General features: G+C 59.6%; 2 protein-coding genes across 3 annotated transcripts; both read right to left on the bottom strand.

The window, feature by feature from the left end:
* On the bottom strand, window positions 1–25303 carry LOC109731042 (bone morphogenetic protein 8A). 2 transcript variants are annotated; one of them, XM_075996942.1, is made up of 7 exons: window positions 24970–25303; window positions 15083–15272; window positions 14505–14653; window positions 4514–4708; window positions 3628–3707; window positions 2365–2475; window positions 1–346 (listed from the first exon to the last, which is right to left on the bottom strand). In XM_075996942.1, the coding sequence occupies exons 1-7, from the start codon at window positions 25301–25303 to the stop codon at window positions 197–199; spliced, it is 1209 nt and encodes a 402-aa protein (XP_075853057.1). In that variant the 3' UTR covers window positions 1–196. The 2 variants fall into 2 exon arrangements, with proteins under 2 accessions (XP_075853057.1, XP_075853053.1); XM_075996938.1 differs by lacking the exon at window positions 1–346 and having other exon boundaries at window positions 1895–2475.
* Window positions 8664–10413, bottom strand: OXCT2 (3-oxoacid CoA-transferase 2). Its single transcript, XM_075996937.1, has one exon. The coding sequence runs from the start codon at window positions 10345–10347 to the stop codon at window positions 8791–8793; it is 1557 nt and encodes a 518-aa protein (XP_075853052.1). The 5' UTR covers window positions 10348–10413; the 3' UTR covers window positions 8664–8790.
* Window positions 25304–26156: the final 853 nt, after the last annotated feature.

Here is a 26156-nt window from a genome sequence, read left to right on the forward strand (position 1 = left end):
TTCAGAGAGAGGGGAGCACAGGGGCCTGGAGAGGACCAAGCCTGGCCTGAAGCAGGGAGGGACATGGACATGATTTTGAGGGCTCTGCCTGTGGTCTGGCCAGGTCTGAGGGTTTCCTGTCCCTGGAGCAGGGCCTGACCCAGATGGGAAGGGGCGGCTACAACAGGGCCAGGTAGGGGCCAGGTGGGCAAGGGCCTCAGTGGCAGCCGCAGGCCTTGACCACCATGTTGCGGTGCTTGCGCAGGATGACGTTGTTGCTGCTGTCATAGTAGAGCACAGAGGTGGCGCTCAGCTTGGTGGGCGCACAGCACGCCTTGGGGACTGCGTCCGGCTTCATCAGGTGCACCTGGGCAGTGAGGGGTGCATGCAGGGGCATGAGCCTGGCAGCCTCCAAGGCCTCCCCAGCCCAGCCCCCCACTCAGCCTGCTCCCCGCCCTGGCCTGTCTCCAGGGTGCCCCATCAAGTGACCACAGCAGCTGTCACTGGTCTGCCTGCCTCTCACACCACTGACCCCTACTGCCCACCCTCCCACCACAGCCAGGCCCTGCTAAACACCCCCACAGCTTCCCAGGGGACTTGGAATAAGACCCACCCTCTTTTCCAGAGACCCCCAGGCCCGAGGAGAGTGGCCTGCCCATCCCCAGCATCACCGCCCCCCCCCCTTCGCTCTCTGCCCAGCCCCGCCTCCCTGCTGGCCCTGAAGCCCCCAGGCTCACTCCTGCCTTAGGGCCTCGCACTTGCTCCTTCTGCCTGGAACATTCTTCCTCCAACTCCCAACATGGAACCTCCCTGTGCACAGAGGCCCAGCCTGGCACCCTCCCCTGAGGGCCCGACTTCTCTTGGTCACAGGACGCGTGGTCGTACTGGTGGTTTGCTGACCAGCTCACCCACAGCCTCCCCCAGACGGTAGCGCCCATCTTCCCTGCTGCCTGGTGGCTCGTGGAGCCGCTGGGGGCTTGGGCTAAGTGAGTGGCAGGGGTGTGTGGCAGAGGGACGGGAGTCCGGGGAGGTGTGATCACCTCCCCAAGCACCTCCCTCGCCTGATCCTGAGAGCCGCAGGGCGCAAAGGCTGGGCTTGGCCACCCCATGAGTCCTGTCATTCCCCTGAGCTTGTCCAGGTGTCCTGACAACGCCATGTGACCCTGAGAAAGGAAGTGTTACAGGTCACGGCCACTTTTGCCAATTCCTTTCCTCTCACACGGGCATCACCTTCGAACAACCTCTTACTAGAAGAACATAAGGCCGAGGGATCCTAGGAACTAGGATTCTGGGTAAAAAGTTCTGCAAGGAAGTCGGTGCCAGAATCGCCATACAAACACTTAGCAAGAAGCAGCAGCAATGATGTTTCCATAGAAACTTTTCTTCATCTTTTAAAGTTGCCCCAGACTGAGGCATGGAAAACCCCACAGTTGAGAGAAAACACAAACGGCTGAGGAAGAAACTAGGACAATGCCAAGGGGTTGACAGCCGGAGCCCGGACTCGCCCTGCCCCCACCCCCATGGCGGGGGTGGGGAAAAGCACCACACGTCCCTCACGTGGTGCGTGTGTGTCCCTCACGTGGTGCGTGTGTGTCGTGGTCAGACTGTAACCGGCCCCAGGAGCAAACACACAGTGACACCCCGTCTGTGCCTTCCCTGCGGCTTCCTTATGCTTGGGGTTCCCGGGCCGTCGGGCTCCTCAACCAGACGTCATAATCTTGCTCTTCCACTAACCCGCTCCCTTCTGCGGCCGTCTCCCAGAAACGGAGAGCGCCAGAGGACATTGGCGCACACGCCACCCACCCTCCCTCCCTCACACACCCTGCCCTCGGGCGGATCTGAGGCATCGCTCCTCTCCCAGGAGGTGTCACCTGTGATAAATTATCAGGCCTCCTTGGCCACCCTCGCCGCCTCAGTGATGGGCTTCTGTGCCGTGAGCAACAGGGCCAGAACCCCCTTGTGGGTTTGGTAACGAGACACGCCAGTGCACACAGGCACACATGTGGGTCAAGATTACGCAGGTCCCCGAGAGACAGGTACCCCATGTCTACTGGGTGCCATGCCTGTGACCGTGAGGAGCGGTGCCTGTCAGTCTGGGTGCCCACACGCAGGGACATAAGTGACCCACATGCGCGTGTGCAGCACACGGGATGTGTACGTGTACTGAACCATGTGTAAGTGCGGGTGTAGCCGTGTTCGGGGCTGTGTCTGCGTGTACAAGCGGGGCCGTGAGGGAGCGGATTCTGCAGAGCTGCGGGATTTCACCACCTCACCGAGCCCACACAGAGAACGCGCCCTGAGACCCGGAGCAGGTGCCCTCGCGGCCCTCCTGGCGCACCAGCCCCTCTCCTCAGGCCCGGGCCCGGCGTGACGGGAGACACTGACCAGGGACTGCAGGATGGCGTGGTTGGTGGCGTTCATGCAGGAGTCCAGAGGGAAGGAGCACTCCCCCTCACAGTAATAGGCCGAGTAGCCTTGGGGGGCGATGACCCAGTCCTGGGGACAGGGGGGAAGGTGAGTCCTAGCACGCGCCCCTCCTCCGCCCCCAGTCCTGTCAGAGGATGCGTCACAGGACGACCCAGGACTGCCCCTCGCCTCCCGGAGCCTCAGGGCCATCCGCCCACCCTCAGGGGCCGAGTCCACCAGGACCCTCTGCAGACAGAGCCCGAGCTCTGCCCCTCACTCCCGCCTCGCTCTGTCCTCCCAGCCTGCCCCCCGCCCGCGCCCCGGGCCGCGGTCACAGCCACGCCCGGGCACCGCCGCCCGTCTCGGGTCCCTGTGGCAGCGCCCACAGCCTAGCTGGCTGAGGATTCAGTCCTCATTTTCATGGTTTTTACAAAAACAAAAACCAAAACAACAGCAAAACCTCTTCTTCACTGTAAGTAACATATTCTCACTTTAGAAAACTTGGAAAACAGAAAAACAGAAAAAGAAAACTGGAGCCGGGCTCAGTGGCTCACACCTGTAATCCCGGAACCTTGGGAGGCCGAGGAGTTCAAGACCAGCCCGGGCAACATAATGAGACCTGTCTCTACGAAAAATAAAATAAAACAAAAATTAGCAGGCCGTGGTGGTGCCACCTGTAGCTCTGGCTACTTGGGAGGAATGAGGATCACTTGAGCCTGGGAGCTTGAGGCTGCAGTGAGCCATGATCGCGTCCTGGCACTCCAGCCTGCGCAAAAGAGTAAGACCTTGTCTCAAAAAAAAAAAAAAAAAAAAAAAAAAAGAAAGAAAGAAAGAAAAAAACTGGGCTGGGTGTGGTGACTCACGTCTGTGATCCCAGCATTTTGGGAGGCCGAGGCAGGAGGATCACTTGAGGCCAGGAGTTCAAGACCAGTCCAGGCAATATAGCGAGACTTGTCTTTATAAAAAAAAAAAGAAATTAGCTGGGCATAGTGGTGCATGCCTGTAGTCCCAATTACTCAAAAGTCTAAGGCAGGAGGATCATCTGAGCCCAAGAGTTTGAGGCTGCTGTGAGCTGTGATTGTGTCACTGAACTCCAGCCTGGGAGACAGAGCAAGACCCTGTCTAAAAAACAGAGAGAGAAAATGGAAGTCACCCATAACCCTATGTCCTCCCTGCAGATACACGTGTGAGCCACACGTGGGGATTTTCATTTAAGAAAGACGGAGAAGGGTCAGAAATTACCAGCCAGCCGAGGTCCTGGAAGCTGACGTAGAGCTCGTGCCGACGGCAAACCTGCCGGCCGCCGGAGCCGTGGACGTCATCTGCAGGGACAGACGGGACAAGGTCTTTCTGGCGTTCCTGCTCTGTGCTGTGCCCACGGGGTGCTAGAGTAGGGGTCGCCCTGATGGGCACATTTGTTGGATAAACAAATGTCAGGAAACCATTTGGTCTCATAAAGCCCCCCTGGAGCTCTGCTCGTGCCATGGCCCAGCTCAAGAGCACTCCGTGGCTCCCCGTGGCTAGGGGAGCCCTGAGGTCGGCTGGCCTCCCCTGTCTATCAGCCTGTGAGCCGCCTGATGCTCCCATAGACAGCCCAGCAGGACCCTCGGCCATCCTGGGCCTCCTCTTTCTTTCCCCTGGAGACCCCTCTTGACTCGTGCCCACCCCCTCTCCCCACACCCATTTCTCGCGTTCAAGTGGCTCCCATCGAGGCAGCCAAAGCACTGAGTCTCTGTGAAGGAGGACACATGGCCGGGTCAGACCTATCCCTGGTCCCGAGGGGCTTGGCCCTGTTGGGGGAGACCTTCCCATAAACAGCTGAGGGTCCTGCAGGGCGCCCGGGCTCCAGCTGAGGCAGGCTCCTGGGAAAGGCCTGGGAGAGCCAGGGGAGCAGCGACGGGACTTCCGGGCGGCAGGGACAGGCAGGGCAGAGGCTGCGAGGCCTGCAGAGTGGAGCGGCCGGTCGGCACGGTGCCTCAAGCAAAGACAGAGTCGGGGACGGTTGCTGGAGAGTGATCAGGGCTTAAACTGAACCGAGGGCCCCGAGGCTCTGTGCCACCACCTGGTTCTTGCCCCACCTCTCGGCCAAAGCCTGCAGGGCCCAACCCAGGCCAGGCCCGGCCCTCACCGAAGATCCCCGGGAGTCTGTTGGGGTGCGGCAGCTCGTTGGTTCTTTTCGGCTGCCTCCTCTTCAGTGGCCTCACTGCCCGAGGGGCGCGGACGGGGCTCGCGCTGGCCCTGAAGAAAGTGACCATGAAAGGCTGTCTGGCGCGTGGTGCCCGTCGCCCCAGCAGACCGGCCAGGCCAGGATCCACGCTGTGCCCTGAGACAGAGGAGAGGGTCACTCACAGGTGGGGGCCTTGCACGGGGACACAGAGGGACCTCTCCCCCAGCGGGGCCAGGGGCCTGGAGCCTGAGGGCCTGAGGGGCCGGCTGAGCCTCAGTTTCCTCACCTGAAGCCCAGAGGCCCCAGTCCAGCCCCAGTTCCCTGGCGGCAGATCTGGAGGAGGCGGGTGAGGGGCCTCATGAGCCGCAGGCGTGGGTATCAGTGATAATCACGACACAGACGTTCGTGTCGAGTTGCAAAGGATCTCCCCACTGGCACCTCGTTCGGCCTCTGAGTAATCCCGAAGTGCGCACGTCACAGAAGACACTTCAGGGCCTTCCGTGGCGACCCAGAGCCCTGCCCGTGACTGCCAGAACGGGGCTCCCACCTCGAGGCCTCAGAGGCCCGTGTCCTGCCTTCCCGCCTGCTCCGTGGAGTGCGAACCTGTCGCCCCTGGCGGGACAGCGGGGCAGCACGCGCGGTCAGCGAGTCCTGCTCAGCCGCGCAGCCCAGGGCCGGCGACCGGCTCCCTGAGGCCCGCAGAGGAGGCGCCAGCTCCGCGGGGCGGAGACCAGCCCTGCAGCCCAGTCCCGGAGCCCGGCTCAGCCCCGTCGGTCTCATTCCAGAGCCCAAGCCCAGGACGGCTGAGAAAAAGAAAGAGACAGACGGGAGGCTGCAGGCGGGACCTGGCTCGGGCTCAGCCCCAGGTCCGCGAAGCCTGTGGAAAGGGATTTTTCCCACAGCCGCCCGGAGACCGAGGAAGCCGTTAAAACCCTGATCCCTGTCCCTGGACACGCGAAGCCTGACCAAACCCACAGTTCCCCCTGCACCTGTTTGCGTTCCAAATGACCTCTCTTCCTTTCTTACTGTGAGAGCAACATAATAACCACAGTAAAGAAGCCTTTGAGAAAAAATATTCCTAACCCCCTCCTCAACTCCTACATGATCGTTTTAATTTTTCCAGGCTATTTTCATTATGTGGATTTAAGTTTTAAACAGTTGTGAGCCCAGGAAAGAAGTCTGTATTTTCTGCAATTGTTTTTTTCAGAGACTGGCCTGGCTATGCTGCCAAGGCTGGTCTCGAACTCCTGGCCTCAACGACCCTCCCGCCTCAGCCTCCTGAGTTGCCGGGATTACAGGCACGAGCCGCCACACCAGGCTTTTCTGCTTTTTAACATAAACAATTTTCTGGTTGTTAAAATGTCTGCACTAAACATTTCCAGCGTATGAAGTCCCGTGGGGCGCACACCGTGATCACTGAGAGGTCGCTTGTCCTGGGTCACGTTGGGGGTCTCCCGGCTCTCGCTGTGAAGACGAGGCTGCGGCGGAGCCTCTGCATTTTGCGCGTGTGAGATCTTCTTGCCCTGAGTCCCGGAAGCAGGGTCACTAGCTCACGAGTGCGTCTCTTTAAACACAGTGCCAAGTGGTCAGCTTGCACGAGAGCACGTTTCACTGCCATGTCACAGCACTGATAGGCGCACACGTGCACACACGCACATGCATGTACATGTGTACACACACACACACACCCCTACATTCATAGGCACATTATACAATGTGGGCCTCCATTGTACACTGCAGGTCAAGGACGCCGCCTGCCCCACCCTCGGGCCCTCGCAAAGGTCAGCCCTGAAGCAGCTGTGCCTCAGACCAGGTGTCCACTGGACACCTGAGTGAACCAATCGATGCAGAGACCAACCTTTGACCCGTGACCTCACCTGCCACAAACAACTGCTCTGGGCCCGGGACAGGCTCCCTCTCGGAACGAGGACCAGAGCCCCATAGACAGGGAGGGTGCAGGCGCAGGCCCCGCCACTGGAACCCGGACAAGCCAGTCGGCAGTCGGGTCCTGGCGAGTCAGGGGTGTGGGAAGCGGCCGAGCCACAGGAGGCAGAGCCTCAGGAGCAGAGGGACAGGCGGGAGAAGTCACATGGGGAGGGAACAGAGCACCAAGTGGGGTGGCCGGCAATCACCGATGCCAGGACCTGGAGGGGAACTCCGGACACTGGCTGCCACGTGGGGACGACCTGGGACCCAGGGCTGTGTGCTGCTGGGGAGCCCTGGCTGTGGGGGGAGGGGCCGTCAGTCCTCCAGGCTTTGTTCACTACTTGCCTTTCTTTTGTGCAACTACCTATGTTCCAGGCTCTGCAGTTGTGGGGGTCTCCTGGGCCCAGACATGATGACACATTAGGTCAATTCCCCAACAAGCCCTCCCAGACCTCCTCTGAGCCAGAGGAGTTGGGTGCCGGGGACCCCTCTGTAGGCCTCGCAGGCCACCAGAGCCTGACTGAGGACCCTTGCGAGCAGCTGGTCCCAGGCGCCCATTTTACAGGAGCAGCAACGAAGGCCCAAGGAGGGCAGCAACTGCTCAAGGTCCCAGAGCAAGCTGGGACAGAGCCAGGACAGTCACATCCTTCCCCAGCCAACTGCAGAGACCTGGCTGGGGGCTGCGGGGCAGAAGGGGACTGATGCCTGGTCTCTGTTCAGAGCTTGCATCTGGCAGGCCCGGGGGAGGCCCCAGTCCCTCCTTCCAGAGCCCAGAGCCCCCTTGCCCCAGCTCCGCTTTGTGCCCACCCATCCCTGGGCAGGGCCCCCAGCTCCAGCTGGCTGCAGGAAGGCGGGCAGTCCTGGCGGTGGCAGTCCCTAGGCTGCCCAGCCCTGGCAGACCGTCCTGGTGGATTCAGAGTTGGGCGGTCTCGCCGTGCGCTCCTGGGCCCTCTGCCTTTTCCGCGCTCCTGCTAGAAACTCTCACAGCCAGCACAAGTCAGCCGCCCCTCCCCAGAAGCCCCCAAATGTGCCCCACCGTCCACTCAACCACATTTCATCCCACCCTCCCCCCAGCCATGGTGCCTGGCCACTTCCCCACAACCCCAGGCTGTCCCCTCAGCGAGTGCCGTCTCCCCTGTCCAGGATCCGGCCCTTCCGTTGTCGGGTGAGGCTCTCATGGGGCCTCTCGGAAAGGCCGTCCTTGACCACCGAGAACTTACTGCTCTGCCCGGCACGCTCCCGTCGGCTCTGTGAACCCCTGGAGCTCACTTACAGGGTGCAGGCTGCGTGCCAGGCTTGGTCTTCAACAGTACACACACGCACACACACACATGCACACGCACACGCACACATGCACATGCACACGCACGGGCACACGCACGGGCACACACACACGCACACACAAGCACACACACGTACACACATGGACTCACACACATTCTTCTCACTTTAGTTTTGAGACTACAGACTCAGGATGAAACACCTCACAGCCCCTCCTGGCTTCTGAGGGCTGCTACACCAGAGGCCACTTGGGCCTCTAACAGGGGGAAGGATCTAGGCGTCTGGTCTGGAGGATGCAGGAGCCTGCAGCTCAAGTGGAGAAAACCCTTCCAGTCCGTCGCTTAGGTCTCTAGACCTCTTGCATCATGAGCGTCTTGGGCAACACAGACACGGCTTCTTTCTACAGGAACCTTCCCTGTGGGCTGTCAGCACCAGCCCCCTCCCGTCTCTCCCATTACCAGGTCCCATCCCCTGGACACGGTCCTGTTTTCCTTCTAGGGTCACCTATTTAGGCACCAGGAGGAGAGACGTGGGGGGCAGAGGGGAGGGTGCTGGGAAACAGACTTTACCAATGAAATGAAAGGCCCAGATGAAAGTCAGAGAAGCTACAGGGGCCACCTCCACGAAGACGGCGTTTCTCCGTCACAGGTTCACGTGCATGTCTCTCCACGTGTCTCAGCAGTAGTGAGACAGCCCCTTAGCTATGCCCTGGGGGTGCTTTCTCCCTCGTCTTTTGTCTGCGTTCTGTGACCGGATTATGAGGGAGGCGCGCGGGTGCCATCAGCTGGGACTCTCTCCAGCTGCTGGAATTTAAGGTGAACCACAGAGACGGGAGAGGCGCGTTCCTCGGCGGACGGTCACAGAGCGACCTGCGGTACTCAAGAACACACCAGACGCCCTCGGCTGGTTTCCTTCTGTGTTTATTAAAGTCACGTCCCTCCAGAGAGAACACCATCTGTGCAGTGAAGTCTGAGAGGGCAGCAGCCAGCCCTGGGAGGCCCAGGCTCCGCGCCCAAGGGCTGCCTCCCGGCTCAGGTCGCCACCTGCTGCATGGGCTTGAGGTTGGGGGACACGTTAAAGGCGCACCCCGTGCTCTTTTTGATGTCATCCACGGTCAAGTCCTTCCAGAGCTCCACCAGCGTCAGCCCCTTCTTCTTGTGCACGTCGAACACGGCCTTCTCGGTGATGATGCGGTCCACACAGCGCTTCCCGGTCAGCGGCATGGTGCATTTATCCATGATCTTGGGGCTGTTGTTCCTCGTGCAGTGCTCCATGGTGACCACCACTTTGGTCTTGAGACTGGACACCAGATCCATCGCACCGCCCATTCCTTTCACCTTCTTGCCGGGAATCATCCAGTTGGCCAGGTCGCCGTACTTGGACACCTGCATGGCTCCGAGCATGCTGAGGTGGAGGTGTCCCCCTCGGATCATAGCGAAGGATTCATCGCTGGCGAAAAAACAGCCCCCGGGAACCACCGACACCGTCTCCTTGCCCGCGTTGATGAGATCCGCGTCCATCTCAGCTTTGGGAGGAAACGGGCCCAAGCCCAGGACGCCGTTCTCGCTGTGCAGGTACACGGTCATGTCCCGGCTGATGTAGTTGCTGGCCAGCAGCGGGATCCCGATGCCCAGGTTGGCGTACATGCCGTCCTCGAACTCCAGAGCTGCCCGTTTGATGATGCGTACTTTGGGGTCGTCCTTGTCTAGGACTTCTCCAGTCTTCTGTCCCTGGAACCTCATCCGCTCGATTCTCTTCTCATATTTCGGCCCCTTTATCACGCGATCCACGTAAATGCTAGGGACATGGATGTCCTCTGGGGGGAAAGCCCCCACGTCGACGATTTCTTCCACCTCCACCACCGAGATATCCGCGGCTTTGCACATGGGCGCGTTGAAGTTCCTCGCGCTCTTCCTGAAGATGATGTTTCCGGAGCGGTCGGCCTTCCAGCCCTTGATCAGGGCGAAGTCGGCCCGGATGGCGTGCTCCAGCAGGTAGTGCTCGCCGTTGAACTCCCTCACCTCCCGGGGCTGGCTCATGATGGCCAGGTGGCCGTCCGGGAAGTACCTGATGGGGGAGCCCCCTTCCTGCACCATGGTGCCGTAGCCCGTGGGCGTGTAGAAGGCGGGCACGCCGGCGCCGCCCGCGCGGATGCGCTCGGCCAGGGTGCCCTGCGGCGTCAGCTCCAGCTCCAGCTCGCCCGACAGGTACTGGCTCTCGCACAGCGGGTTCTCGCCCACGTACGAGCACACGACGCGGCGGACCTGCTTGGTGGCCATCAAGAGGCCCAGGCCGAAGTCCTTCACCCCCACGTTGCTGCTGACCACCTTCAGGTCCTTCACGCCCGTCTTGAGCAGCGCCCCGATCAGGTTCTCCGGGATCCCGCAGAGCCCGAAGCCCCCCATCATGACGGTGGCCCCATCGGAGATGTCCTTCACCACCTCCACGGGGTCGGTGTAGAATTTGACGCGGGCCCGGGGGCTGGTGGCAAAGCCGCGCCAGAAGCAGCCCTGGGCCAGCGCGGGCCCCGCGCGGCCGGCGGGGACGCAGGTCCCGAGCGCCGCCGCCAGGAGCCGCCGCGCCGCCATCGTCCGCCCGCTCCGAGGTCGGGGCACAAGCTGGGGCGCCCCGCGCGCGCGCCCCGGCAGCGCCACCGCATCACAGAGCAGGGAGGGTGCCCGCGCCGTGACGCGCGCCCGGTCGTGCTCGGAGCCGGGTGTCCGCGGCCAGGCGCCAGGCTCCTGCCGGCCAGCCGCAGGGACACGGAGGGAGCTGCTCCCGCGCTGGGCCGGGCTGGGGGCCGTTGCCGCCCCTTCAGGCCCGGATGGTGCCGCCTTCGGTCCACCGTGTCCCACGCACAGGCCCCGGGCGCAGGGCAGAGCCGAGGCCAGGCTACGGGTCACCCCAATCCCTCCTGCCTCGTGGAGCCTCAGACAGAAACTGCAAACCCTCCAGAACCTCCCCAGAGACGCCAGCCAGTATCTAAGGAACAGGCACAGCAGGGTGACGCTGATGGTGGGGATGAGCCACCCCTCTCTGACACTCCCTCTGTGCCGGGTGCCCTGGTTTAGTCCTGTGACAGCCGGGAGAGTGGTGCCTGCCCCACAGCAAACACGGGGGCTCAGGCTCACCCCTCATTGCACAGTGGGGCACGTTGTCCCTCCCACGCAGCCATCAGAAGGGCCCCTGCACCTGAAGTGCCTGCCCCCCTGTCTTCTGCCTCTCACCCTTGAATGTGTGCTGAATTTTGCCATTTTCTTCCCTCTCCACTGAGTCAATGCCATCCCACAGAAGTGCAGGAGTGTTGCCTAACCTGTAAAGACACTGCCCTGTCCCCCATTTCTCTCCAGCCACCACCCCAATCCTCTGCTCCCCTTTCCCAGCAAAGGTTCTGGAAAGAGCTGTCTCCTGTCTCCACTGCCTCTCTCCCTCCACCTCCCCCATCAGACTTTGTCCCCACACTGAGCTCTTGGTCATCACATCCTTCTGTAACTAAATCCTTTGGTCACTTCTGTCCTTGTCTTCAGTGCTCACAGCAGGACACAGATGACAAGCCCCTGCTTCTGCAAACACTTTCCTCTCTTGGCGTCTGGGTCACCTTGCCCTTCAGGTTTCCTGGGCCCTCCTGTTGGAGGCCACAGGGCTCTGGGCCACCCCCTTCGTCTCCAGAGACACACTCCTTGCCCAGGTGAGCAGGGACGGTCCCATGGCTTTAAATCCACTTACATTCCAGCGCTTACCACACCTGGACCTCCACACCCACCTGTCCCTGGGCATTTCCATGAGGTCCAAGGATCTCAGTAGGACCCCAGGGGTCTCTATATTCCAGCCACAGAAGAACTCTTGACTTTCTACCCAAAACCTGCCCTTCCTCTATTTTCTGCCAACTGAGGCCAAAAAAATCTATTAAAAACTATCCAGATCTTGTTACCAAAACAAAAAAATTTCACAAGGGTTCCCACTGCTATATGGCTTTTTTTGTTTGTTTGAGACAGAGTCTTACTCTGTCACCTGGGCTAGAGTGCCATGGCGTCATCATAGCTCACTGCATGCAGCCTCACACTCCTGGGCCCAAGATATCCTCCTGCCTCAGCCTCCTGAGTAGAGTAGCTGGGACTACAGGCATGTGCCACCGCACCTGGCTAATTTTTCTGTTTTTAGTAGAGACGGGGTCTCGCTCTTGCTCAGGCTGGTCTGGAACTCCTGAGCTCAACCGATCCTCCCACTTCGGCCTCCCAGAGTGCTAGGATTACAGGCGTGAGCCATGGTGCCCGGCCTGCTATGTTGTTTTATTATTTCAAAAGTTTAAATAAGATGTCCTTTTACCATTGTTGTTCTAACTGTTGTTCTAAGTGTATTAGCACTTTCCCTGAGGTGCTTTGGAGATCGATCCATGAATTTCTTAGACTTTCTATTGGAATTGGTTTAAGGGTGTCTGATTAGGGAGCGAACAGTAGACTGAGACAACCTTCAAGTAATAATGTCTTGTTTTCTTGCTATGTCTTTAGCTTAATGATTAAGATTCAATTATTAGGCCGGGCGCTGTGGCTCACGCCTGTAATCCTAGCTCTTGGGAGGCCGAGGCGGGCGGATTGCTCGAGGTCAGGAGTTCAAAACCAGCCTGAGCAAGAGCGAGACCCCGTCTCTACTATAAATAGAAAGAAATTAATTGGCCAACTGATATATATATAAAAAATTAGCCGGGCATGGTGGCGCATGCCTGTAGTCCCAGCTACTCGGGGGGCTGAGGCAGAAGGATCACTCAAGCCCAGGAGTTTGAGGTTGCTGTGAGCTAGGCTGACGCCACGGCACTCACTCTAGCCTGGACAACAAAGTGAGACTCTGTCTCAAAAAAAAAAAAAAAAAAAAAAAGATTCAATTATTTTTAAAACCCAATGGCATTACTTATTATGTTTCCCAAATGAAATTTGTTGAAGTAAATATTTTAAAGAAATAATGAAGCCATAACAAAAACCATCATTATTTCTACTCCAGAGTGTTAATGAATGAAAAGAGGTAAGAGAGGTGTAATGTTTAATTAGTGATGTTTATTTTCAGCATGTTTAATATGAGTAATTTTTTACCTCCTTTAAAGATGAATAAAGTTTATTGACTAAAGGTGGGAAATGATAGATTCTAATTCTGTTTCAAGATCTCTGACTTATGTTATACATTGTACAATGGATTTCATTTTCGTGTAGCACCTTAGTTTTCCTATCTACAAAATAAAGCCAATGATAAATAAAAAAAAAAAAAAAAGCTATCCACTGGTTGGGTCCACATGTCATCCACGATCCCTCTTCCCTCACCTGTTCCCCAGCTAGACCTGCATCCTGACCTTGCTAATTCATCCACCTTTCTCCATCTCCACACCAAGGCGCCCTCGCAGCTCCCGCCTGGACCGCTGTGTGGCTCCAACTGGTCTCTCTGATGTCACTCTCGCCCTTCTCAGTCTGCCCTCCCCCGTGAAGTCAGCGGGTGGCTTATTTTATGTAGATGTTCAGTCAAGTTTTAATTTTACAACAATCGAGATTTATAGAAAAATATTCAAAGGTAGCACAGAGCGTTCCCATATATCTGGACCTAGTTTCCCTTGGGAAATATTAATATTTTACACTACTAGGGTAGCCTTGTCACAGCTAATGAACCAATATGGATATCTTATTACTAAGCACATGCCATCATTTATTCAGATTTCATAAATTTTCTCCTAATGTCCTTTCACTGTTCCAGGATCTCATCGCAGTTAGTTGTTACGACTGCTTAGGCTACACTTGCCTTGTTTTTGATGACCGTGACAGTTCCGAGAAGTACTTGTCAGGTATTCTGCAGAGAGTTTTCTCGTGGCTGGAAGGGGCTATGGGCTTGGGGGCGGCGGCCTCCGAGGGGAAGCGCCGTTCTCCACACGGTGTGGACGTGACCTTCCTCCCTGGGCGACGTGGAGCTTGTCAGGCTCCTCATCGTGCAGGTTCTGCCCCACCCGGTCCATATGGTGTCAGACAGCAAGTCCCTGAGCGTCACCCGCATGGACAGGTGGGAGTCACGTGCCACCCCTGGAGGGGAGCATCTCTGAGGGTTCTTTGCAAAAGCCTGAACCAGCTCCTGTCTTCCTCCCTGCTATTAAGTAAAATCAGCCACCCAAACTCCAAACACCTCGCCCTGGTTTACCCTAACTCAGCCACCCCTGTGCCCTCCCTCAGTCTCAGCCCCTCCCAACCGCTCCCTGGCCGGCTCTGCAGTGCCACGCACCCTCTTGCTGGGCCACAAACACGCCACCCTCATGCCCACCTTTGGCCTTGCCCACTGACCCGTATGAAGGAGGCTGTCCCCCTAAATCCCTGTGGAGTGAGAGGGAATCCTCGTTCTCTGGATGAGAAAACTGAGGCCAAGGCCACCGAGGGGAGCATTGCCGAGCTGGGCTTCAAACCTAGGCCTCTCGGACTCAAAGCCTGGGGGTGCAGCCACCTCCCCTCTTTCCCTTCCCAGTGCAGAAGCTACTCCGGGGGCAGAACTGCCTGTGTCCCGGGGCAGGAAGACACGGACTCACTCTCTTAGCGACTCAAATGTGGGTTCTGCGGGAGAGCAGGGCCACCTGTCCAGGACCTCCTGTCTGGACCTCATCGGCCCTCACAGTGGGCAAAGCCGAGAATGGCGGGACACCAGGGCCAGAGGAGGCCACCACCACTGTCTTGCCTCTGCAGGGACAGCCTGTGAGGGCCCCAGGGGAGCAGCCCCTCAGCCTCACCATCCTCGGTTTCCACATAGAGGCGGAGTCCCAGATCCTGGTTACGGTGCAGCAGCCAGCGGTCACTGGCTGCTGTGACATCCAGCACCAGCCAGCCCTCGTCCCCAGCTCGGAGCGTCTGAAGATCCAAAAAGAACAAGTCAGACTCCCTGTGGACATGAAAGAACAATTAACCGGTGGCCGGCACAGCTGCCTGTGAGTTTCTAGTGCCCGCTTGGGGACCGTCACTGGAGCATCCCACTCTGGGCTGGCTCCTCCCACGACGCATCTCACTGAGTGGGCCCACAAAGGTGTTACTGCGCCTGAGTACAGATGGAGAAATTGAGGCTCAGTGACCTGACCAAGGTCTCACAGCCAGGATGGCAGGATGGGACCTGAAGCCAGGACTGTCTCTGGGCTCTTTGCTCAGTGCCCAGAGGCCTCGGGACAAACATCTTTCCCGTCTCCCAGGCTCCCTTTTCCATCCTCTGGGAACAGATCCTCCCCCTCCCCCACTGCAGCCCCCAGTGGGGGAGACACACGGGGCCTTGCCCAGGAGAGGTGAGGCGGGGCGGGCGCCTGGGCCCAGGGGAAGGCACCTGTTGGATTGCTCCTGGACCACCTGGAACAAGCTGACGTGGAGGGTCCTGTTGAGTGGGCGGGTGCTGGGCACCTTGTAAATCCGGAACTCCGCGGCTGTGACCGCCTCCCCCGTCGGGATCTGGGTCAGGTCAAAGCGGAACTCCTTCCAGTGGGGCTCCTGGTGGCCCAGGGCTCGGTCTCGCTCCACTGGAAGGCAAAGCAGAGCCAGTCACTCGGGGTGACTCAGGCTCCTGAGTGGGCAGAGCCGGGTGATCTGGTGTCATCCACTGCCTTGGGGGGCTCTCGGAGGCCTGGGCAGAGCCAGCTTCCTCCTCCGCAAATGGTCTTGTTCTAGGTCTGCCCCAGGGTATAGACAGGATTCCGCAATGTAGACAAGGCTGTGAGAGGTCGTGGAGTCAGGTGCACCCTGAGCCCCAAACCCTGCTCTCACCACCCTGCCCCCAGCTGGCCCTGGGACCTGCAGGTGAGACAGAGTCTGGGCCCTCCCCTGGGAGCTCCCAGGCCAAAGGGGAGACAGACATCAGACCCAAGGCAGGAAAGGGCCAGGCCCTCCCGGAGAAACTTGGTGGGCAGGGACATAACCGAGGGCATCTCAGCAGGACACGGGCTATCCAGAGTGTGCCTGGGCCTGGATGGGGGCGCTGGGTGAGGTCGGGGGCTCAGAGCCAACAGCTGAGCTGGGCTGAGGCAGGAGAGTGAACCTGCCACAGTGTCAGGGCACTGCCGGGCACAGGCCTAGAGCGGAGGGACCCAAGGGCAGGGCAGGACAAGTGACCACCCAGAAATAGCAGAGGGCAAAGGACCCAGCTTCCCGCTTTGGAACAAGGAGAAGGAGGAATGAAGAAGGAGGGAAACGTGGAAAGGAGCAAGAAAAGCCAGGGTGGGAGTGACAAGCCGCTGGAGAGGCCCAGTCAGGTGCTGGGAAGTCCAAGGGTCCCACTGGGTGGTGGGAGCTGAGCAGGCTCCACAGAGGAGGTGACACCTGAACTGGCCTGGAAGGATGGGACGGAGTTTCAGCGGTTGGAGAAGGTGGCAGGGAGGGAGGGCAGTGTAGGCAGAGGGGACCCCACCTGCACAGGTGTGGAGGTGCCCTTAGGCCAGCAGGTGTGGGGCACAGCAGGGGAGCCGGGCCAGGACATGGGCTGTGCCTGTGGCCAGCGGGGAGCACCGGGGGCGGGGCAGCAGGGACTGGTGGGGCGAGTGGGGGTTGAAGACTCCGTGGAGGCTGAGCTGGCGCACAGGCTGGAGCTGGGACCCGAGACGGCCCTGGTCCGTCTGTCTGGGGGCTGGTTCAGCAGTCTGGCAGGGTCCGAGGTTGCGGAATAAATCCCACAGTTCCCTGCACGGAAATGCCCGGGATGGTATATTTAGGGCGGTCTCACTTTAGCCTCCTGTCACTTTCACACAGTAAAAATCTGTGTTTCCAGAAAGCAGGGGCGGGAGCCGCCCAGCGCCCTCAAAACCCAACACTGAGATTTTAATTACATGTTTGTGAGTCTTTTTAAAAATTCTCTCTCTGGCTACGGGGCTCCGTGACCGCAAGCCAGGTTTTTAAAAAGCACCGGGCTGTGCGGCCCAGGGCGGATGTGGGGAGCACTTCCTGTCCTCGCGGTGGGGACCTGGCCCAGTGGCAGACGGGCAAGCAGCTGTGCTGGGCAGGGGCCGGGGCCAGACGTGCTTGGGCAGGAGGAGGCCACGACGGAGAAGGACTGGGTCGTGCATTGTCCAACAGCACCCGTGGGTGTCTTTCGATGTCTTAATTTTTGGTTAGAAAAAAGACTTTGAATTATCTTTTCATAAATAAATGTATTCACTTACTCGTTTATGTATCCATGAATTCATCTTGTTCACTTTATAAACAACTTTACCCAGTTCTTACTCTCTATGTACAACACTATTCTGGGCATCAGTGAACAAGACAATTTCTCCACATTCATGGAGTTTATAGTCTAATGGTGGAGGGAAGATATAAACAAAAAACATGTAAAATAGGCAATGTCGTTTCTATCGTAAGTGCTAGGAAGGAAACAGAGACAGTTATGGGCCCTAGAGTCATGGGTGTTCTTCACAGTGTGCACTGCACCACCTTTGAGAGAGAAATGGGTTAAGATCTGACGTTCTCATGCGTTCCTGATAGGAAAGCTGTTCAGAGAAGGAATTTGGCTGACAAAATTACATGTGATTTACCCTTTGACACAACAATCCCAAAGACGCAGTGGGTACAATATGAAAAGACATACATAGAAAACAATTCATTGAGCATGGGAAACAGACAAAACTATACCTACTTTCACAGGCACCTCTAAATGTTTATTTTCCACAAAATTATAAAAGCTGCCCCAAATGGTCAAAAGCTGAACTGGCTTCTGTCTGGAGAAGCAGCAAATGGATTTACTTTCTGAACAACCTCACTGGGGCCCCAGGAGAATAAGCAATCGTGAGTCACCAACGTGCGCTGATGGAACCCTGGGCCTCCTCCTCCAGCCCCGGCTAAAACCACCTCTGGATCCCACGTTTCCAGGAAAGGCCTGCTGTGGGCAGGAGGAGCCTCCACCCGCCACGGCCACCAGCCACGTCCGGGGTGCTGCGCCTGCCACTCGCATGCCAGGCCTCCAGATGCCCAGCCCTGCGGCCATCGGCCCAACACCAACAAAGGCTCCAGCTATTTTTGAGCCCCGGACAGAATTTAGACTCACCCAGACAACCTAAATCTGTCTTGTTTCTGGCCAAAAAGTAAGACTTCCAGACACCCTCTCCCTCCAGCTCTGAGTGGCTGTTCAGAGAACAGACTCTTCTGACCTGTGGACCCGTCCCGCGTCCCTCAGACCCGTCCCAGCCCCGCAGGGCCCACGGAGGGGCCTAAGCTCAGCCCTGTGCTCCAGCCCTCCCTGACCTGGCCCTGCCCTCTGTCCCTCTCGGCCTCTTGCACCTTCTGGCTGCAAACGCCCTCCCCGGGACCCCTCCTGAGAACGCTGTCTGGGGTCGGCCCTCCCGGCACGACAGGCTGCTTCCCTCTCAGGCCGGCTGAGGAGCCTCCTTCTCCTGGGACCCCACACGGATCAGGCCGTTGGTCTCCCCCTTTCCCCGGTGCCAGGGCTCCTGCTCCAGGTTCAGCTGCCCCTCTGGACAGAAAGCCCTTCGAGGGCAGGGACGGAGCCGTGCGAGGTGGACACGAGAGGCGCTCAGCGGTCAGCGCGTCCAGCCCTCTGTGCTCCGGGGGGGGCAGCCACTCTTCCCAAGGGCTGCCTGTCCCCAGGACAGCGGCTCAGTGTCCGGCACCCACAGCCCCTGGGGCTGGGGCATCGTTGCTGGTCTGGGAGTGGCTTCCACGGCACAGTGTCTCCATCAGGTGCCACCGCCGTGTCACGTGGCTGTGGGACTCGCCTCCTCCCAGCCTGGCCCCTGAGGCGAGGGCAGGCTGCCCCAGTGCCCCGGGCGGACAGGCTGGGCCCGTCTGGCCAGTCCTGCTCGTGGCGAAGGCCAAGGGGCCATGTCAGACCTCACGCAAGACCCACCCGGGTCTCCACGGCCTCCGAGGCCAACGGAAGAGCCACAGGATGGTGACCCGTCAGCCTGCGTCCTGAAGGGGTTTCGCGCACCCGGAAATCTCAGCGCCGCCAGAACAGGCCCGGGGCTTCACCTCCAAGGTACTTTCGGCCAGGTCTCCTCACTGGCTTTTCTCAGGAGCTGTTTCCATAACTGGCTCTGCGTCGTAATTACCGGTCCGGGCCTCAGACGGCTCCGGGCCCCAAATTAAAAAGGAACACCCACACGCGCCACCACATCAAGCCCGCCAAGGCCAGAAATAGATCCCAGGAGATGTGATGAGCAAGAAAGATGCAGTTCCTCCAGTTGAACCGCGGGAAAGAACTGAACTCTGGGAATTTTCCAGAGAGACCTGGGCACGGTGACACTTGCCTCCTGCCTGTGGGGGAGAGGTTTCCATGGGGAGGAGCCCCCATGAGCGGGCGGGGAGTGGGCACATTCTCTGGTCAGAGCTGGAAAGGCCTTCGGGCAACCCTGCAAAGATGGGGAAACTGAGGCCCAGAAGGGGCAGAGGCTTCCCAGGGGTCACACATTAGGTTGGGGGCCCATGACGTGGATGTTCAGACTCGGGGCCACTGTGAAGCGAGTGGCCCTGGATTCAATGGGTGGCCATATAGGGATGAGGGGTCACTTGTCCACAGGTTCTTCTGTCAACAGGTGTCCAAGAATGCCTGCTGAAGCCACCTTCCTCCAGGCAGGGCCCAGTGGGGACTCAGGGTCCCAGGGGAAAACCCAGGGAGCTGTGGCACCCACTGTCGGCTTCCACGGGATGGGAGGGCTGGCCCCCTTCTGCCCATCGAGCAGGCCCAGCCCCTGCCTGGCTCTCGGGCCCCTGCCTGCTGCTGTGCTCCTCTTCCAACGCTGCGAGTCTGCCCGGAGCTCCCGCCACGCAGGGGCTGGTACACAGTGTGTGGGGGGGACGCTGTGAAGAGTCAGATTTGGTCTCTGTTTTGAGGTTGTTCAGGGTTTCCCAAGAAGTAGGAAGAAAAGGAGCTGGATGTGCCCCTGAGTCTCACAGGCAGAAGGTGACCAGACCCCTAGCAGAAGTACGATGAGGGACAGCACTTCCATTGCAGAAAAGGCCTGTCTCTAGGGGATGGAGTGGGGCTGGGAGCAGTCAGATCTATGGAAATCCTGGCCCACTTCCTTTTAAAAGAGGGGTGGATTTTGACAAGCAAAAACGGAGGCGAATATATTCTATGAAGAGGGTACAAAATGAGCAAAGGCACAGAAGTAGGGTGTGACAGACCAGCTCCCATTTATTAAGTTCCTGCCGAGCGTCCGGCGTCCAGCCGAGCACACTGCACAGCTCACTGCGTCCCACGCAGCCCTGGGAGGCACGCCCTCCCTACCTTGTCGCAAAGGTGTGCAAACTGAGGTTCAGAGACTTTCAGCAAGCTTCCAGTGTCTCAGAGTTCCCAAGCGGCACACCCAGGATTAAAATTCAGCTTTAATATATCCAAAGAAGGGTGTGTATAAGAACATTTAGAGCAGCTTTATTCATAATTACCCAAAACTAGAAACAGCCCAAATGTCTATTAATAATAATGGATGGATTGTGGTATATTCATGCAATGGAATACAAATTAATTATTTTAAAAATAACTATGGGCTGGGTGCAGGGGATCATGCCTGTAATCCCAGCAATTTGGGAGGCTGAGGTGGGGAGAATTGCCTGAGGCCAAGAGTTCGAGACCAGCCCGGGTAACATAGTGAGACCCTGTCTGTAAAAAATATAGGGGAAAAAAATGAGCTGGGCATCATGGTCTACCTGTAGCCTCTGCGACTTGAGAGGCTGAGGCAGAAGGATCACTGGAGCCTAGGAGCTCAAGGTCACAGTGAGCTATAATCATACCACTGCACTCCAGCCGGGCAACAGAGCGAGAGCCTGTCTCTAAACAAAGAACTACAGATGTTACAATAACATGCATGAATCTCAAATTATACTGAATTATATTGAAGGACTAGGCACAAGATCATACACTATATGATTCCATTTATATGAAGTTCAAAGAGGAGCTCGAATGAATCTACAGTGATTGAAATCAGAAAGTGGTTGCTGGAGGGACTGTCTAGTAGGAATGAGATTCCCAGGGGCATCCATGCTATGTTTCTGTATAATTTGGATTTTGTATAATGAACATGCATTATTTCCATAAATCCCAAAACAATGAAGATACTTTAAAAGCAGGATTCTCCGTTTACAACACATTCACATGCAGCACTCACTGTACCCTATGAAGGGCCAGGCCGCATCCTGGGGAGAATGGCAGATGCAGTGGAGGCTGTGGAGGCAGAGAGACAAATTGCTGTGTGTCCTGGGAAAATCACCTAACCTCTCTGAGCCTCACTCACGCTCCTCCTTTTAAAACAAAGATGTGACAGTCATTGTGAGATGGAAATGAAAGAATAGACGTGGAGGTTCTGCGCATGTGATCACCACTGGGTAGCATCTCACACAAGCCCAAAACAGCCCCATAAGCTGAGTATGTCCATGTTCCAGAGGAGGAAACTGAGGCTGGGAGAGGTGGGCTGGAAAGCCCAGATCACACTGAGAGCAGGTGTGGGAGTCAGGATGCCAATTCTGTGTGTGCGAGTCCCAGGTCAGACACCCTCACCCCAGTCCTGTCTGCCCTGCCGTGTTCGGCCCTTCCTGTTTCCAGAGGGGGTCCCTGTCCAGCGCCCCTGACAATCACCTTCATGGCTCATGTATTTACTATTTGTCTCTCCTGCTGGAAGGTCAGCTCCACGGCGGCAAGGCCTTGGTTTTGTTCACTGCTGTGTCCCAGCAGCTAGAACTGTGCCTGACAACCATTTGTTGAATGAATGAACGAACGAGTGGGAGAGTGAAAGAGTTCCCTAGTAAACAAGCGAAGGCTGTGACCCTGGGGCCCATGGAGCTAGAGCGTCGCCCTTCAAGGCCACAGGGCTGGCAAGGGCAGAGCAGGGCCCGGCAGGTTCCTGACCCCCAGGCAGTCCCAATTCTCCCAAACCAGCAGTTCCACACCCCTGTCCGCAGCCGCCAGACACCACGGGGATAAACTAGTCTGGTGCAGGAAAGGGTCAGGGCAGAGGGACCCTGGCTAGACTTCCGCCTGCCAGTGCTGTTTGTGCCTCGGTTTCTCCATCTGGAACAGGGGCATGTGCCTCTCCACGGATCCCTGGTGGAGAGGGTTCCGGGAGAAGGAGCAGAGTGGTCCTTCCTGCCGCCCTTCCTCCCTCAGGAGGGGCCAGGCTGGGAGCGGCACTGGGGCAGGGGACGGGATGCTGTGAGAAGACGCCTCTGACACAGCCACAGGCCAGGGCGGGAGCCCCTCGTTCTGACACCACCACTGCAGACTGGACGAGGGAGCAGAGGCCCAGAGAAGGGAAGGGGCACGGCTGGGGACACGCAGGAATTAGTGGCGGGCCCAGGCGGTACAGGAACCTGGGTGACAGATCGCTGGGAGCCCCACTTTACCAGGAGCGGCCCAGGCTCAGGGGACCAGGGACGGGATCCATCTGCTCCACGCGGTAACAGCCCCGTCACTGCTGGGACGAAGAGGAGCTGTGGGTCTCCGGGCTGCTGTGGACACGCAGGCCAGGCGGGCACCGATGCCCGCGGCCCTGGCCCCAGCGCAGGCGCGTGAATCACGACGAGCGTCCTGGAGCGCCCACTGCTCACCACGCCTGAGCCGTGGGTGGGAGGCCTGGACACGCCCTGGGCTCTGGGTCCCACGGCTGCCAGCGACGGGCAGGGGCCTGGGGGCACCAGGCCTGGCTTCTCAGGAGCCAGGTGAGGCCGGCGGGAGAGGTGGGGCTGAGGCAGCAGGCGTGGGAGCCGGGGCGTGGGTGTGACGCCACAGGGCCCTGCGATTCCACTCCTGGTGCTTCGGGGCCTGGGGCCCGGGGCTCCAAACACAGAGAGGATCCTGGTAAGGGTCCAGTGCCCCAGACAGCCTCCGTGATTGCCAGTCAACACCACTCTAACCCAGAGAGTTCCCCCAGCGCCATTAGCGCAGAGGATAAAGAAGGCCCTCTGACAGCCGCGCCCGCCCTCCCCGGAACAAAGATCTGCTTGTTAATCCCGCAGCGTCCCTCCAAGGCCCCGGGTCTTAATGAAACACGCAGAGCTGGCGTGGGAAGAAGCTGGGATTTGGAATCCACAGCTGTGGATGTTGCCCTGGACATGCTGTGTGGCCCTGGGGTGGCCACTTAACCTCTCTGAGCCCATGAAGTGGGGCTGGCAAAACAGGTTCACATGAATTGCATGACCAGTTGTAAGGCTGTGAAAGTTCACATGCTAATTTCTACCCTAAGAACAGCTACAGACACTCTTTGGTTGGCCATTTCTGGGTTTCACATGTGTACAAGACATGTGGGGACGTTCCTGTCACTTCCATGCCAAGGCTGGGCTAGCTGGGAGGGACTGGGGCCTCCAGTGGCCAGGCACAGGTGCACTCTCTGAGGGGAGTGGGGCTGAATTTCTGCTCCTCCCCCTCTATCAACCAATCACACAACCACCCTGAGGACAGATCACTAGCAGCCCCACTTTACAAGGAGGGGTCCAGGCTCAGAGGGGGCAAGTGATTGCTCTAAAGTCACACAGCAGGAGTAGGCCTTGCTGGACTCCGCAACAGCTTGCTCCAGGCTGTGCATGCCTTGACCCCCCACCCCCTGCATGCCGGGGGAACAGGACGTGGGCGAGTGTGATTCATTCTGATGGGTGCCTCCGCTGGACATATTCTTGGGGGACGCCATCCTCAACTCTTCTCGGTCCTGAGCCCCAGGTCAGCCTCTCCTGAGGATGGAGCCCTGGTACCAGCCCCACATATAGTCTCCTCTGTCCCAAGTCCCCACCCTGCCCTCTAACCAGGAGGGTGGCATCCAGATCCCACTCGCCGGAGCCCTGTGCCTGGCGCTGGTCTCTCAGCACTGGTTACCGGCTGCCTCCCGCCGCTCGGTCCCCACCTCGGCCCACCACCAGCTCTGGGGTAGTGGGAGCAGAGGCTTGGCTGTCCCTTCTCCCTGCCCTAGCATAGGAAGCAAGTGGCTGAGGACCCCACAAAACCTGCAGCTGCTCGGTCCCCCGTGTTCTTCAGCCGAAATCCCTCAGAAAGCTCTCTCTACCCTCAGACCCGAACGTGACAACAGAAATGTCACCTCCTTGAGCACTGGGTGTACAGTCAGAAGACTGTCCTGGCTCAGCAGGTAGAGGTTGTGCCATCCTAGGTGTGACATTGCCTCTCCAAGCCTCCCTGTCCTCATCTGGGAGATGGGATGAGGACCACGGCTGTGAACAGGGGTGCTGGAGGGTCGAGAGCGATGCTGTAGGTGACAGGAGGCCGGTGGCCGTGGCCAGGGTCCTCTCCCTGCTCTCAGCCCATGGCTCCCCCGACCCTCAGGCTGAGCTGTGGTCCCTGGGTCCCCAGGCCCAGCCTGCTGTCTGCCCAGCCCAGACCTCTGCCTGTCACTAGCCGTGGACAGGAGGCAAAGCAGACAGGGGTCTGGCCGACAGGAAGTACTCAGGACCATAGACTACGGAGAGTTTTCTAGTGGGAAAAAATAACATTGAGACCTTCAAGAGTAAATGGCTCCATGGTTGAGAGAAAACTGTGTGCAGAGAGGAAAAGCAGGCTTTGCCCGGGGAACAAAGAGGGTCCAGGCTGCCCACTGGGCCCTTCCACAGGCCTGGACACGCACTCCATGCCAGGCCACATCCCAGCCGCTGGGGCCCCAGGTGACAAGACACAGTCCCTGCCCCACCAAGCTGAGAGCCTGCCCCTCCCCCAGAGGCTCCCCTGACAGCCGCCCCGCCCAGGCCGCGAGGCTCCGCGGGGAAGAGCCTGCTGTGGACTCAGGGCAGGTGGGTCAGCTCTGGTCACTCTGATGGTGTGACCACGGGTTTCCACACTGAACTTTGTCCCTCTCCTCAGCACTGCCCTTATCACAGTGACAGCATCCCAGCCTCTGTTTACTCATCTGTCTCCCAGGACCAGACCGTCTTCCTGGTGCAGCCCAGGTGGGCGCGACATGGCAGATTCTTACCCCTGGGCGCGCTGGGAGGGGCGGATGCAGCCCCTGGGCGTCCGCACGCCCCGCCGCTCCTGCCCACTCTGCAGCCCGGGAGCCCCACGCGCCCGAGACCTTCCCTGACCCTGGCGGTCCCCGCTCCGCTGTGGGCTGCGTCCATCCCTCGAGACTCCCCGTTCCCGGCCAAGGTCTGGCACTGCCTAAGGATGCAGCTGGTGTTCACTCCCCAGGGGCCACCGTGGGGACACCGGGGCCCTGACACTCAGCCCGCCGTGCACACGGTCACCGCGGGTCCCCGACGCCATCCGCGGCGGCCCGCACTTACCCATGTTGACGAAGCTCATGACCAGGTCTGCGCGGCTCAGGCGCCCCTCCGGGGGCCCGCCGTCCTCGTCGTCGTCGCCGGCCATGGCGTGGTAGAGGTCCAGCATGAAGAGCGGCGCGGACGCGGGCAGGCGGGCGGCGGCGGGCGGCGCGCGGGGCCGGGGCCGCCCGGGCAGCCCGAACACCGCCAGGATCTCGCGCTGCATGTCGCGGCGCTCGCGCGCGCCCAGACGACGCTGGGGACAGCCGGGCGGGGGGCGCAGACCAGGGCCACAGCCGCCCAGCGCGCACAGCGCCAGGCCCAGGAGCCAGAGCGGGCCGGGGCGCGCGGCCATGGCGGCCGGCCGGGCTCAGCGGGCGCGCATCGGCTCCCGGGACGCCCCGACGGTGGGCGGCGGGCTGGGCTGGGCGGCCGGCGGGACGGGGCGGGCGTCGCCCGCGACCTCAAGGCGATGCCCGAGCGGTGCCGCGCGGCACCTGTCCCGGCCCCGGGCCGTGCGGACGCGCACGCCACAGCCTGTGGGCGGGCTACTCCCGGACTGGGGACCGTCGGCTAATCCGTCTGTCACCGCCGCGCCGCCGGGCCCGCTGAGGCCGAGGTCCGCGCAACGGCAGGGGCGACGGGCGAGCTCCGGCGGCGATCCCGGCGGCGCGAACCCGCGAGTCCCTCGGCCGGGCCCGCCGTCTGTGCTGCCCGCCGCGCCGCCCGCGCCCTTCGCCCCGCCCCGCCCGGGCGCGACCAACGGGGGCGCGAGGGCGGGGCCAAGGCCGGGAACCCACGCCCTGGCCGGGCAAGGGGTCCGCAGCCCCGGCGCCAGCACCGTCAGGGTCGTCCTGGGCTCCCACCCAGCCTCTAGCCTCCGCTCTGGGACCCCAGGGTGGCGGCGCCGTCCGGGGATAGCTGGAACCCGCGCTCCCGCGGGGCGTGTCCTTGATGCTCTGGCTCTGGCGGGGATCCCCAGTCCCCGTGCAGCCGCCCCGCCTTGGTGCGCGGGGTGTTGCCACCGGGCCAGACACAGGGCTTCAGTCCCGTCTGGAGGAGCCGGGCGGGTGCCAGCCAAGCCCCGAGGGTGGGGCACATTCTTTTGCCAGCAGCAGCCGGGCGCGGGTTTCCGGCCACCGCAGCACCTGGTTGCCTCCTGGCGCCTCCCCCGAGGTCCCTTTGCGCGCGCTGCTGCGGGTTCTCCT

The sequence above is a fragment of the Microcebus murinus genome, chromosome 2 (genome assembly GCF_040939455.1).
Source record: "Microcebus murinus isolate Inina chromosome 2, M.murinus_Inina_mat1.0, whole genome shotgun sequence".
Lineage (NCBI taxonomy): Eukaryota > Metazoa > Chordata > Mammalia > Primates > Cheirogaleidae > Microcebus > Microcebus murinus.